The sequence below is a fragment of the Anolis carolinensis genome, chromosome 1 (assembly GCF_035594765.1).
Source record: "Anolis carolinensis isolate JA03-04 chromosome 1, rAnoCar3.1.pri, whole genome shotgun sequence".
NCBI lineage: Eukaryota > Metazoa > Chordata > Lepidosauria > Squamata > Dactyloidae > Anolis > Anolis carolinensis.
The window spans coordinates 235,783,072-235,798,094 of NC_085841.1; the positions used below are offsets into that span (position 1 = coordinate 235,783,072).

The 15,023-nt window shown below is 41.7% G+C and overlaps 1 protein-coding gene across 2 annotated transcripts in view; it reads left to right on the top strand.

The window, feature by feature from the left end:
* The first annotated feature begins 18 nt into the window (after positions 1-18).
* The window catches only part of lpxn (leupaxin), a 28,676-nt gene continuing 13,671 nt past the window's right edge, over positions 19-15,023 (top strand). Inside the window, exons 1-5 of one of the 2 annotated variants that reach the window (XM_008110807.3) lie at positions 19-287; positions 4,352-4,433; positions 6,939-7,108; positions 8,966-9,021; positions 12,702-12,804. In XM_008110807.3, coding sequence (XP_008109014.2) covers positions 4,421-4,433; positions 6,939-7,108; positions 8,966-9,021; positions 12,702-12,804 — 342 coding nt within the window. In that variant the 5' untranslated portion in view covers positions 19-287; positions 4,352-4,420. The remainder of the gene's footprint in view (positions 288-4,351; positions 4,434-6,938; positions 7,109-8,965; positions 9,022-12,701; positions 12,805-15,023) is intronic. The other variant, XM_008110817.3, reaches the window with a different exon arrangement.

Genomic DNA, 15,023 nt, shown 5'->3' on the forward strand with positions numbered 1-15,023 from the left:
GACAAAATGGCGTCCGAGCGGGGGGAGGAGGTGATAGTTGTGGAAAAGGCACGCACTTCCGGTCTTGGCATTGGAGTGCGCATGCGCAAGACATCCTGAGGCAGTGAGGTTTTTTCAGTCTCTTCAGTGCCCTGACTTCGATGCACTTCCGGTTCCGTATTGTCGCGCCTGAATTACCACAACCGTGAGAAATTCAGGCAGAAGGTTCAAGTGAGCAGGTGGCGTTTCTCTTCAGCAACTCTCCTTGGCCTTTATAAAAAGTTAGAGCTATCTTCCTTTCGAAAACGGTTTGTTCAGTTTGTCTCTTCAGCTTGTCTCTCAACTCCCCTCAGCACCAGAGCAAGACCCCCAGGGGGTTTCCAAGGATTCACAGTGACCCAAATCTGGGTCTCTGTGAGTTTTCCAGGCTGTATGGCCAAGTTCCAGAATCATTTTCTTCTGATGTTTTGGCCACATCTATGGCAGGCATCCTTAGAGGTTGTGAGATATATTGGAAAGTAGGCAAGTGAGGTTTATATATCTGTGGAATGTTAAGGGTGGGAGAAAGAACTCTTGTCTGTTTGAGAACATATGTCCAGGGTGAGAGAAAAAACCAAAGGATTCCCCCAGGCAGGAAGCAGCCAGGCTTTGAAGCTACAAGGCCACTCAGTGCTAATCAAGATGGCCAATTGCAACATTCACATTTCCTCCAACAGACAAGAGTTTTTTCTCACGTCCTGATCTTTCCACAGATATATAAACTCCACTTGCCTAGTCAATATACCTCATAACCTCTGAGGATACCTGCTGTAGATGTGGGTGAAACATCAGGAGAGAATGCTTCTGGAACATGGCCATACAGCCAGGAAAACTCATAGCAATCCAATGATTCCGGCCATGAAAGACTTCGACAACACAGGGAACCAAATTGCTTTTCAGGTCACCACCCACGAGTGCAATACATTCAGATCAAAGTGTATAAAAACTTCAAGAAATTTTGTGTTTTGGCTTAGATCCCATCTCCAAGATGTGTCACTGTGTGTATGGGAATATTCCAAAATTTGAAGGAAAAAAACAACCTGGTCCCAAGGTTAAAGGATATTCAATTTGTATTACTATTGAGTTGCTGCGAGTTTTCTGGGTTGTATGGCCATGTGTCCAGAAGCATTGTCTCCTGACGTTTCTCCCACATCTACGGCAGGCATCCTCAGAGGTTGTGAGGTCTGTTGGAAACTAGGCAAGTGAGGTTTATATATCCGTGGAATGTTCAGGTTGGGAGAAAGCACTCTAGTTTCCTGAGGCAAGTGTGAATGTTGCAATTGGCCACCTTGATTAGCATTTAATGGCCTTAACACAACGTATGTCCAAGCTGGGCACAGCATATAATTTGATAACAGATATGCTGGACCACTCTAACAACTACCATGTCAGACTACACAATTCAAGTAGGAATTGCAAGGTTGCCTTTATGAGACGCTCCTCATTTGAAAGGTGACACTGACACCCAGTGGCCGGTTTAAAGAAGGCAAGTTAGTTATTTTATTCATTAAAAAACAAGGTTATGAGGAAAATCAGGCCAAACCTTCCACCACTACATAAAGCAGTCCTAGGGGTCCATCTACATTGCTATATAATGTTGTTTAATGCACTGAACTGCATTATATGAGTCTACACTGCCATACAATGCAATTTCAAACTTATGTGGCAATGTAGATGAAGCCTAGGAGAGCTAGCTATTTCAAAATTTTGTTCAGTCCATGGAAATTTATGCCATCATAATTCCATTGGGTTTTAAAGTGCCATAGTGTTCTCTTTGGGGTCTGTTCTACTTTGGACATATCATGAGATGACTGCAATGCTAGCTCAAATGGGAGGCAATGGGAAAAGTGGGTAGATTAAGGACCTCATCTCATGGGGGGGGAAGTGTCATATTACTGTGACATTTAGTATTTCCTTTTCTTATTGATTAACTGTTAGATCTTCTTATCATTTTCATCAAACCAGTCTTGATGTTTATTGGTTTGGTATCCAATAGTTTATTTACAGGTTATAATGATAGAGGTCTTCAGTTTATTCCAAAGCTTGGCCTCTCACTGCAGCATTTTTTCAAATGAAGCAGAAAGTGTTTGAGGATCAGGATATTTGTAGGGATGCCAAGATGCTTGTTTATAAAACTATTGTCCTCCCAACTCTGTTATCTGCCTGTGAAACGTAGACCATCTACAGATGTCACATGCAACTTTTGGAACGATTCCATCAGTATTGTCTCCAAACAATCCTGCAAACCTCTTGGGAAGACAGGCAGACAAATGTCAGTGTTCTGGAAAAAGCAAAGACCACCAGTGTTGAAACTATGATCCTCCATCATCAACTTCATTAGACTGGCCATGTTTTCCGAATGCCCAATCACCATCTCTCTAAACAGTTACACTATTCTCAACTCAAGAATGGAAAATGAAATGCTTGTGGGCAGGAAAAGAGGTTTACAGATGGACTTAAAGCTAACCTTAAAAACTGTGGCATAGACACCGAGAACTGGGAAGTCCTGGCCCTCAAGTGTTCTAACTGGAGCTCAGCTGTGACCAGCAATGCTGCAGAATTCGAAGAGGCATGAATGGAGGGCTTAAGGGAGAAACGCATCAAGAGGAAAGCACATCAAACTAACCCTTGTCGGGACTGCCTTCCATCTGGAAATTGATGTCCTCACTGCTAAAGACCATGCGGGTCTAGAATAGGTCTCTATAGTAATTTGTAGACCTACTGCCAAGACTCTACACTTGGAATGCAATCATACTCGGCCGTGAGTGATAGCCTATGATGATAGTCCCGTTGCATTAAAAAGCAAATTTATTTATTTATTTACCACATTTATATTTCACCTTTCTCGCCCCGCAGGATACTCAGAGCGGCCTTACAAAAGGCACAAATTGATGCCACAACATACATACAATAAAATCACAATACATTAAAACAAGTTTAAAAACATCTATTTTTTAATGGATTGCTAACTCTAGTTTGAAAATGTTTTCCACAATTTCTGTGCTCCCCATCTTTTGCCCCCCCCCCCAAGGTTTCATTACACTTTCAAAACAGTTCCCTAATGAAGCATCAGGAATGATAGGGGGAAGTCTCCTTGTGTCATGTGATAGTCTCAGTTTTACTTCTTCTCTTTGATGTTTTAGAATTGTTTATAAATGGAAAGGGGAGAGTGTAGAGTGAGATAGCGTCCATCCTCATGGAAGCAATGGCTTCGAATTTGCAGGGCTGTAAATGACAGGGCGTATTAATTCATCAGGTCACAGTAAATTGAAGCCAACTTTGATAGCAGTTTACAACAAATTAAAAACAAGGGCTCTTATTTTGGTTTCAACCAAATAACATGGCTATTAGAAGGTGACTCAAGAAATGGCCATTAGCCATTTTAATGGTTTTAAAACCATTAAGAACGCAATCAATCTCTTGGAAAGTGTAATACTTAGACATACTCACATGGGTAGGCATGAACTTTCAGATAATCTATACCTAAGACACAAGACTTCATGGGTCGCAACAAGCACTTGAACTCTATATGTCATCTACTTGTCATGTAAAAAAACAGCAACATGAGCCTCTTGAAGTTGTGTGATAAAGAACAACTGCAGGCATTATTATACAGCTGCAATCATGCTGTACCAGCCTTGTGTGATTCCATCCAAAGCCTTTCCTTTCCTTGGTAATTTTGTACCACATCACTGAATTCATTACAATTCTACCACCCCAAAAAAAACATTCCCCTAAAAGGCAACTACCTAACCTTCCAAGCAGCAAGCCTATTCCTTTCTATTCCACCTCACCAAACAAGGATTCACATAAGAAAATGTCCAGGCTTTCAGGCTACAAAGCTATTCACTGTTATTCCACCTACCTAACAAAGAATTCCCATACGCCACAGCAACGCGTGGCCGGGCACAGCTAGTATATAAAACTGTGTATAAAAACTGACATCTTTAGGTTTTCAGCATATATCAAGCAACAACCTCCTTTTCTCAAGTAAGTCATCCCAACAGGAAAAAAAAAATCAAGAAGTGCTTTAACCTCTGTTTATAAAATGCCATTACTTGATACAGCAGGATAGGTTCTTTATCGACAAGAAAGATAACCCAACTGTCATGTTGAATTTGCACGTATTTGAAACAATCAGATTGCTACCACTTCCTGTTCAACCATTTAAATGCATTTTTTAGCTTTTCAAAATGTGACTCATGGGGAGGGGGAGAAAAGTGCTCAGCTTTGAAAGAGGGGAAGTCCTGGTAGAGAGAGGAACTAAAGAATTCTGTAGAATCCACTACTCTACGCATTCACCATCTTGCTTATTTCCACCTTGGTTCTACAGCCCAGGAGGCATATCATTTTGGGGGGACCCTCAAGCTGGCTAGACAGACAAGCCCTGTACAAATAAGAAATGGATGACTTAGGTAAGTAGCTCTTTCTCCTCAATGGCCAAAGAGCAAAGGCTAAAGGAATAGGATTTTTAATCTCAGTGCAGAATATTCAAGGATATTGCATTTTACTTAAATTCTCTTTCATGGGAGGGAACGAGGAGACTTATGAAGATGAAAAAAAATCAAACATTTATTGCAGCAAAGTTCTCTGTCAGAGATTTTGAGTCCTTGACAGCTTTGTGACAAGAAAGAACTAATCAGGTTGATTTGTTTCCAACACAAAAAATAAGCCCCTAAAAACTGAATTTCTTCCTCACAGGCAGTTTATAAAAGTAAAAAAAATTCTAGAGGAAGTGACACAACCTTACTTGAGTTGCTTGGTTCGAGAAGAATGAACAGAAAAACTTGAATAACTAGAGAAATAAGAATCATTACCCTAGGACCTCATCACATTAGAGCTTGGATTCACTTTAAATAAAAAAATCCTAGCCCCTGCCTCCTCTGCCCCAGCTACGGATACAACTAAACATGTACCTCTTCTTTGCCATCATAATTATATAATTAGTGAATATATTAATTTTGTCAGCAAGTGGAATTTTGTTAAATCTGCAACAGTTTTGTTTTTTTTGTTTTTGTTTTTTTACTAATTGTTTTCCCCATTTCATTACAGCTTCTGAGGGGGAGGGGTTTTTTTTGTTTGTTTTGTGGTCTTGTTATGTTTAGTTGGTTATGCCTACTGTAATGTATAAATGCTTTAGTAATGTGTCATATGTTTAGTTTAGTGTTGAGCCATTTAAGCTTAGTTATGGCATATATGAAAAGTTCCTTTATCTTGCTTTTCTTGAATGCTGACAGCTTTTTTTATAATTAGTTTGTTTCTGTTAAAACTAATTAATATCAGTATCAATAAAAAACAATGTAATATGAACTATATGTGAGTAAGATATTCATCTTGATTTATTTTAACATGTAGGCTGAGGCTGGAATATATGATAAGGAAGGTAGCAAGTACAGTAAGACTTGCATTCCTGGACAGAACACAGTTACAATGAAACAGTTACAATTACAACAACTGAATGCCATTACATTACCTCACTTTTGGTTCCTGCATAGCATAGAGTTGCATCGAAGGACATAGAAATTGAGAGAAATGTCCTCTTTATGAATTTGCTAGTTCCCCCAACATAACCCTATTGCAACTTGTAGGGGAAGTATGCCATAGAATCATCTGAAAGACCTAGAAAATTCCTAGAGAACTATTTCTCCCTGAAGTGCAAACCTGCAGATTTAGATTCTGCCTTACAGGGTTCATAACTATACCTTTCCACAAGCAAAAAATATAATGTATATAAGGAAATGATGTAAACTTTATAATAACAGCTTCTTTGTCATACCTTCAAACATCACTGATTTTTGTCATTTTCTTTTGGGAGTGGGGAAGCTGTATGATAACAAAATCATATCTATTAAAGGCAAAGGGGGCATTTAAACATGACAAAACTAGCAGTGGCAGACACCAAATTGAGGAAGAAGAAATGATGTGGCTTTTAAAGGCCTCTTGTTAGGGAAATTTGTTTGGACGTGGGTGAAGAAAGACAGACAGTAGATGATGATTTTAAGAAAGTCTACTGTTGGCCAAGGGTGGTGACAGTCTCCAACTTGTGCTGGGGAAAAATAAACTGCCACACCCAAATTGGGTGTGCTGACTTGATATAAACTTTTTCTGACATGTGCACTCTATACAAAGCTTACGTTTTTGCTTTCCAAAATCACAAGTTATTTGCAATAGGCAGAAATATTTGAGCAAGTGGAGTTACATTCTGTTGCTATTTTAACAAGCATTATATTGCCCGTTGTAGTTCAGAGTGAAGAAACAGAATATATGAATGTAATAAGATGCTGGGAAACAAAGGAGTTTCACCTCTCTCTGTTCCAAGCGCCTTGTCAGATAGCTAAAGATTGTGTCCTTCAGAGAGAGAGAGACTTAGAAACTGCCTTAGAAACCGTTAGCATTTTTGGATCCTTTTAAATTAAGCCTTTTGAGACCCTTTATACCATTTCTCTGAGATTTAATATATATTAAGTAAAGGTAAAGGTTTTCCCCTGACATTAAGTCCAGTCGTGACCGACTCTGGGGGTTGGTGCTCATCTCCATTTCTAAGCCGAAGAGCTGGCGTTGTCCGTAGGCACCTCCAAGGTCATGTGGCCAGCATGACTGCATGGAGCGCCGTTACCTTCCCGCCGGAGCGGTACCTATTTATCTACTCACATTTGCATGTTTTCAAACTGCTAGGTTGGCAGGAGCTGGGGCTAGCAGCGGGCGCTCATTCCGCTCCCGGGATTTGAACCTGGGACCTTTCGGTCTGCAAGTTTAGCAGCTCAGCTACTTTAACACACTGCGCCGCCACCAGGGGCATATATTAATATGCAACAAATCCTTCTAGTTCCCAAAGCACTGTCAAAAGGTGGGAAATATCAAAGGCCAAAAAGGAAACAAAAGCGCAAGAAAAAGAAGGATTTTCCAACTTTTTTCCCCAGATGCTTTGTTGGCAGAACTGGAGCAAACCTCATTGAGTCTGAATGTAAGTGAAACAGAACCAGCAAAAGTTTGCATTCTTCTGGAACGTGACAAAAAAGAGAAACCAGCAACAGTATCAGGAGCGACCAATGCAGCTCAGCAAAAGAAGCAGACCCTTGAGGCCCCAAAGGTAAACTGAAAAAGTTGCCAGTTGTGGAAAAGCGGGGCCTTCCCAGTGTGAATTACATGGCAGGTTGTCCCTATGAGAACATTCATTCCAGCCATTGGCTGAAATATGTGCTTTGTAATATTTACATTAAAAGTCAGAAAGCACAAAATGTGGGTAAAACTCCCGTGGTGTTTGTTTTGCTGTCTGTGCCCCTCTTCAGAAGATTGCACCTCACTTTCTGCCTCTGTGATAATTGGATTTTGAAAAATGTGGTTTGTTGTGGGAACAAGGACTGGGGATAAAGCTTCAATGGAGACACCTCTTCCCCATGATAACTCTTCCAGGAGTGAATTTCAATTCCTAGGGGCAGATTTCTCTAATTTTAAGTCGGATGTTTGTAAGTCAGGGACTGCCTGTATTTTATATTGTACTAGCTGTGCTCAGCTACATATTGCTGTGGCGTAGTCTGGTGGTATGGAAAAGAAAGTAATGAGGAAGTGTGGTATTTAGTGTGTTATATGCTTGTGTACATAATGCATATGGTAGTTTGTGAACTACAACTCACATTATGCCAGGTTAACCCCAAATAACTCCATCAGTATTTAAGTCTGTTATGTTGGGCAGGTTTGCTGTAGATGCATAATTGGTGGGGTTCAGTCTGCCCTCTGGCTATAGGGTGAACTGCAACTCCCACTATGGTCAGTCAGTCCATCATGGGTGAAGGTCACAGTTTCTCTGGTTGTGAGTGAATTACATTTCTCAGAAAGGATAGTCAGTTCCCCCCAAGCTCCCTCCCCCAGTAATCAAATGACCCCTCTGGTAAACACATTTCGACACATCAGGTATGTGTACCAAGTTTGGTCCAGATCCATTGGTGTTTGTGTTCACAGTGCTCTCTGGATATATGTGAATTACAACTTTCGGGGAAGTCTTTTTTGTTTGTGGATAAACAATATTTCTGGTTGTTCCTTTGTCTGTGTTGATGTAGAGATTGTGTGGTTCCCTAGGGGAATCCTTGTTTGGTGAGCTGGAATAGTACTGAATAGCCTTGCAGCTTCATAGCCTGGCTACTTCCCAGGGGAATCCTTGGTTGGCCAGGTTGAATAGCACTGAATAGCCTTACTGCTTCAAAGCTTGGATGCTTTCAACTTAGGGAAATCCTTTGTTGGCTTGGTCAAATAGCACTGAATAGCATTGCAGCTTCAAAGCCTGGCTGTTTCCTACCTAGGGGAATCTTTAGTTGGCCACCTTGACCAGCACTTTCTCATTACTTTATGACTTCATTTCCTCCTGTAGTTTTTTTTATGAATAAGGATATGAATAGATAAATATCTTGAGATATATTTGAGTAAGTACAGTAGAGTCTCACTTATCCAAGGTAAACGGGCCGGCAGAAGCTTGGATAAGTGAATATCTTGGATAATAAGGAGGGATTAAGGAAAAGCCTATTAAACATCAAATTAGGTTATGATTTTACAAATTAAGCACCAAAATATCATGTTTTACAACAAATTTGACAGAAAAAGCAGTTCAATACGCAGTAATGTTATGTTGTAGTTACTGTATTTATGAATTTAGCACCAAAATATCACGATATATTGAAAACATTGACTAAAAAATGGCTTGGATAATCCAGAAACTTGGATAAGCGAGGCTTGGATAAGTGAGACTCTACTGTATACAAATATATAAATCTATAATACCTTTGCAGCATCAAAGCCTCGCTGCTCCCTAGCTAGAAGAATCCTATGTGGACCACCTTGAATAATTTCAGAAATGAGAACCAAGAATGTATTCCCTCTGAGTAAGATTATTAGTGTTTGAATAGCTTTTAAAGTAGGCAGTGTTCTCTTTGAAAATCTATTCTATTATTTCCAGGTGCTATCAGGATGTGGGGCTGAACGCAAGGAGGAAGATGTGGATAATATTTACAGGTAAATGCAGCAGCAAGAAGGCAGCCCAGCATTCAGGTTATGCTGGCCCTTCCTGCTTCGTGTATTTTCCTTGAATAATGATAAAATTTTGGTTCTCAAATACATTTTAAAAGAATGAAACTGTAGCTATCACTACCTCAAAAGTTATTATAGATGTCAGTGCAATCAGTACAGTCATATGCGCTAGTATTCCCATATAAGTCCCATTCAGATCTTCGGGACTTTGTCCCAGATAAATGAATACGCAATTACAGCCAAATTTACTTAATCCATGTGGAGATATGTTTGAAATTCAGACTTATCTCCAGTCAGTGGTATCATAATTCCTTCTTCAAATGCATTTGAGAGTTAGAGTCCAAAAAAAACTTTTTTAGAGAGAAAATTATGAATTTGGTCTTTTTTACACTGCATAATTGTAGCACTTTGATAACGCTTTAGCTGCCATGGCTACATCCAATGGTATCCTTGAACATTCAGTTTCATGGGTTATTCAGAATTCCCTGCCAAGGTTCTCTAGTGATTCCCGGAAAATAAAAATCCCAGAATTCCATAAAATGTAGCCATGACAGTTCACATGGCTGCATTTTAGAGTTGGAAGAGACTACAAAAATCATCTATTCCAGCCACCTGCCATTAATGGATACACAACCAAAATGTTTTGCTTGTGCTGCAAAAAGAGGTCCAAAAATTCTGCTAATAAAGGGTAACCAGATCTCAAATCGTAGTTCTTCTCCCCACAATTACACAGTTGGTTGTCCCTTGGGTTGTAGCTAATTTTCAGTTTCCAGATCAAAAGACCACAGTGAAATTATATGCATGTATGGGGTTTTGTACTCCATTTTGTCTTATGGGGAATTTTAGAAGCTTCACTCTTGTTATTTTTTATACGCAATCAGTTCTACTGATAATCTAGAAATAGTTATGCTTGATAAGTATAACAGCTTTTGGATTAGAAATATGAAACATAAGAGCAGGATGTGTCATGTTAAGAAATACTTTGACACATTTTACCCCTACAGCTATTTGAGTATCATGTAAGGCAAGTTCAAATTAAACAAACAGTTTTATTATACTACCAGGCAAAAAACAAAAACCCCTACACAATATCAATCATTATTGTTATCTTGTGGTGGATATGCTTCTAAATATAGTTGCTATCCTAGTCTAGTCTGATCCAGATGGCCTGATTTTATTTGGATAAATTGGGCATGTTGGTCATTCGCAGAGACCACAATCATGCATCCCATTACACTGATCAGCAGCCCTTCCCAGTAACATTGTGGGCTTTCCTCTAATGAAACTGTCCATTCATGTTTTTCTTTGGTCATCTTTGTTCCACAGCTATTGATTTAAATATCTGGAATTCTGTGATATTAGCTATTTTTCGCTCCTAAAAATCTGTATGGGCAGATTGATTCATTTAAGCATGGCATGATTTTTCATAATAGTATTAATATTTCAAACAGAAGGAATATATTTGCATACTCATAGCTTTAATTTTACTGAGTCAGTCATTTCACTGAGCTGGAAATTATTCAATCCATTTCCAAGAACCTCTGAGTAATTCAACATATATGGTAATTTCTGGATTCTTCAAGCATGTGAAAACTATTTGGAAAAGAAACACAATTATTGTTTCCCATAAAAGAAGCTTATATAAATACAGCATTTACCAAGATAATGCTTTTAACCTGATTTTAGACAAGCAACAATGGTCCTCCAGATGTTGTTGGACAACAGTTTCAAAGATCCTTCCAGCATTGGCTCTGCTGTCTGAGATTGATGAGGATTTCAATAATACCTGGAGGCATACAACTTGCCTATTATTGGACTGGATGGCCCGTGAGGTGTCTTCCAACTCTATGATTCTGTGATTCATGTTTTAAATGAATGAATTCAACTAAGTGAGTGGAAGAGGACTGGATTTATACTTCTTTGATATCATTCTTGAAACCTTTTGGCTACTTCTTAAGTGTAGTTTCCCATTCTGGCAGTTTCTCCGATATACAAAATTTCACAGAATGAGTGTGGTTTCCACACTGACACTTTCCATGTGAAATAGAGAGAATTAGGGTGAGAAGATAGGCAGGGAAATTTTTCATATGACTTACATGATGCAGTAGCACCTAAACAACACACCAGTCACAGAATACCATGACATCTTTCATGAGCACCTTTGAGACAAACAGAGAATGAAATTGGTAGCATCAACTTTTGTGGACTTAAATCTACAAAAGTTTATGCTACCAACTTCTTTCACACAGTCTACAAGATCCCTTTGCAGACCAACATAGTGATGGCTTTGAATTTAGTCCCAGAATAGAGATAGTGAGATATCTGCTTGTTCTTAAGACTTTAGTTTCAGGTACATTTACTGATATGCTACTTCATTGCAGCTTAGTGTAAAGATCTACCAGCAGAGCCATTCTATGCTAGTACTGTGCAGTACTCATATTGAATACCACTGTAGCACAACTAGTGAGAAATGATTATGCATAGCACTGTCCCTGAATATAAAATGTGCAATGGACAGGGGTAGTATATCAGTGAGTACTGACATACTACTCTGGATACATACAGTGGCTCAGTACCCAGAAATCCACTCCCGTGACAATTTGTTGGATTTATTTATTTGAGTTATTTATACCCCGCCCTTCTCACCCTGAAGGGGACTCAGAACAGCCTTACAATAGACCAGTGGTTCCCAAACTTCTTTGGCCTACCGCCCCCTTTCCAGAAAAAATATTACTCAGTGCCCCCTGGAAAGTTGGCGTGGCTTAGAGGGGTGGGCATGGCTCCCACTCAAGAGGGCAGGGCTGAGCCTCTCCCCTAGTCCAAGATGCAGGGCTGGGAGGGGGAGGTGGGTGGGGCCACAAATGGGTGACCAGGACTGGGATGGTAGGAGTTACAAGCTCTGAGGCAGGCCTGTCCTGCGGCACCTGCCAGGACACGGGGGTGGGGCTAGAGGAGGGGGCGGGCCTCTTCCCAAGTGCCTGACAGGGCTGAACCTCTATACCCCACTCCCATGTTCTAACAAGCGCTTCAGGGGAGGGGACAGGCTCAGCCCTGTCTCACGCTTTTGGGAAGAGGCCCCGTCCCTACCCTTAGCCCCCCCTTTAGTCCTAAAAGGCCTTTCAGGAGAGGTATATAGGCTTAGCCCTATCTTGGGCTCTTGGAAGGAGGCCCTGCCCCCTTCCATAGCTCCGCCCCCTGTGCCCCAACAAGTGCCTCAGGAGAGGTATATATTCTCAGCACTGTTTCAGGCTGTTGGGAAGAAGCCATGCCCACTCCTCTAGCTCCGCCCCCTGTGTCCTAACAGGCGCCTCAGGGGCTCAGCCCTGTCTCTGGCACTTGGAAAGAGGCCCTGCCCCTCCCTTGGCCATCACCGCCCCCCTGGATCACTGCAGCGCCCACTTTGGGAATCACTGCAATAGACAATAATTCACATTGTCCCAAACACTCACTCTGCATATGTAATGCAACTTATGCATACGTATATCATCAATAAGTTGCTGACCAAAGTGAGAAAACGTATTTGGATGACAACTCCTAGAATCTCTTCAGCCAAATTGGTTGCAGTGAATCTGGGCACCTGCACAGTGGGAGATGAGAAATTACTAATGTTATAAAATAAAATTTCCTTTTCTTCACTCATAAATGCATCTTTGTCTCTTGTACAGCAAGGTCCCCCCTCCACAGCCGCTGTACTCTTTAGCTTCGTCCACCTCAACTGCTCAACAGCTAGATGATCTTTTGGCTTCCCTGGGGACACTTCAGTCTAAGGTGATGTATGGATACTTTTGCCAGTCTTCCCTAACCTGGTGCTGACCTAATGCAGTGGCCTTCAGTTCTAACTAATATGACCAATGATTAGGAATCTGTTCCAAAACATCTGAAGGACAACAGTTTGGGGAAAACCACTCTAAAATCTAAAGTGGCACAGTATGATGGCTCTTCATAATTAGGGACAGAAGTGTCCTGCTAGTGTCTATTGAACTTGTATGCTACAAATGCAGCATGGGCAGAAGGAAAATGAAGGGTGGATTCAGAGGGTGGGATGAAAGGGGTTGAGAACAACAGTTTAGGAACAGTCTTTGCAGGAAAATGGCCCAGGCAAGAGAAGTGATCTGGGAGGCAGAAAGTAGAAAGGGAGCTAGATGCTATAACCTGTATATGAGAAAGGGAGAAAGTGGTAGAATAGAAGATCAGGAGTGTCAAGGACAGAACGCCACAAGATTCAAAGTAACAGAGTTTATTAGATTACAGAACTCAAAAATGCCCGTAAAACACAAGGGCCAGGCAATTTTTGCCTTTAGGAGCAAAAAGGGGCAAAAGCAAAAGTAAATGTTCAAAAGATAAACCGGATTAAACCGGAGTTTAATCCGGGTAAAAACAAACTGCTTTCTTCAGCCTGGGTATAAACAAAACGAAAGTCAAGGAACAAAAGATAAAGAATGCAACTAATTGGCAGCAGATTCCTCTCTGCTGCCAACACTGTTTTTAGAGTAACTTGCGTCGCTCCCACACACACACACAGCAGACAGGATTCCAACACGAACAATTCAGCCAGGGATTTTAGCAGTAGAGTAGACCAGTTCCGTTCCGTAGATCAAAGCCAGAAGCAGACGTTTGTAGTTTTTCCAAGTCCAAGAAGGGGGGGAAGACAAGCCGTGGTCAGTTCAGTCCGAGTTCTCAAAGCAGGAGATGGCGTCCGTCAAGAAGACGACGGAAGGTCAAGCTAATAAGAGTAAGCACAGGTTTGCACAAACAAATGCCCACACAATCCCTCCCGCCGTCTGACCCTGGATTCCAATCAACTTACGTCTCAGCACAGGAAAGTACACAAGTCTTCAGGGAAGCGTCCCACACACACACACGAATCCCAAGCGTTTGCCCAGATTACCTTGCCCGACGCAATTTGCAATTGCTCCCAAGCCCCATTTTATGCCAGTTACAAATCTTCATCACTGTCAGCTGTCCTCCTTAACCCGGGCGTTTCCTCATCACTTTCCTCGTCAGAGCTGGAACATCTCTGACTACGCCCAACAGCATCTCCAGCTGTGGATCCCGTCCCATCCCTCCAGCTAAGCCATGGGTCTAATCCTGAAGGTCCCCATTCATCTTCTGCCCCATCATGGCCAGTGGCCCCCAATTCCTCCCTTACCCGAGTCCAATCCATCTCATCCTCCTCTGAGCTAACCAGCCCTTCCTCCATTCTCTCCGTAAACCCTTCGAAAGACTCTTCGTCAGATGGTGCTGCAAATATGTCTCGCAGTCTTTTTCTCTCTCGCTCCTCGAGAGTATCCGACTCTCGAGGAGTCTTACGCCCACGCCTGTCAGAAACAGAGCCACGAGGCTCAATCATAACACTATCCCCTCTCACAAAGGCCTCCTCCCCCGATGGCGGAGAAGTGGCAGTGATACCCTCCGCTATAGCACCACGACGACTAGAGGTATCAAGTTTCAACAGCGAACGATGAAAGACTGGATGGACCTTTAAACTAGACGGTAAACGCAAACGAAACGCAACAGAAGAAATCTTTTTAACGATAGGAAAGGGACCCAAATACCGAGGCGCAAACTTTCCCCCAGCCTGTTTAATATGTTTGGAAGATAACCACACTAAATCCCCTTCTTCCAACTCCTCCCCTGCCTGCCTGTGGCGGTCAGCCTGAGTCTTCTGCGTTGCCTTAGCTTCCAACAGTAAGCGACGGGCAACATCATGCAATGCAGCCATTTCCGTAGAGCGGTACACAGGGTCCGAAGAGACCACATTGGTCGACGGCGCCACACCTCCCCGTGGGTGAAAGCCATAAGTAAGCTCAAACGGCGTATGCTGACTAGACGTGTGCACCGCATTGTTGTAAGCAAATTCCGCCACCGGTAACCACTTCACCCAAGCCGTGGGTTGATCTAAACAAAAACAACGCAGATACTGCTCTAAGAGCCCATTAACCCGTTCCGACTGTCCATCCGTTTGCGGATGGAAGGCGGACGACACG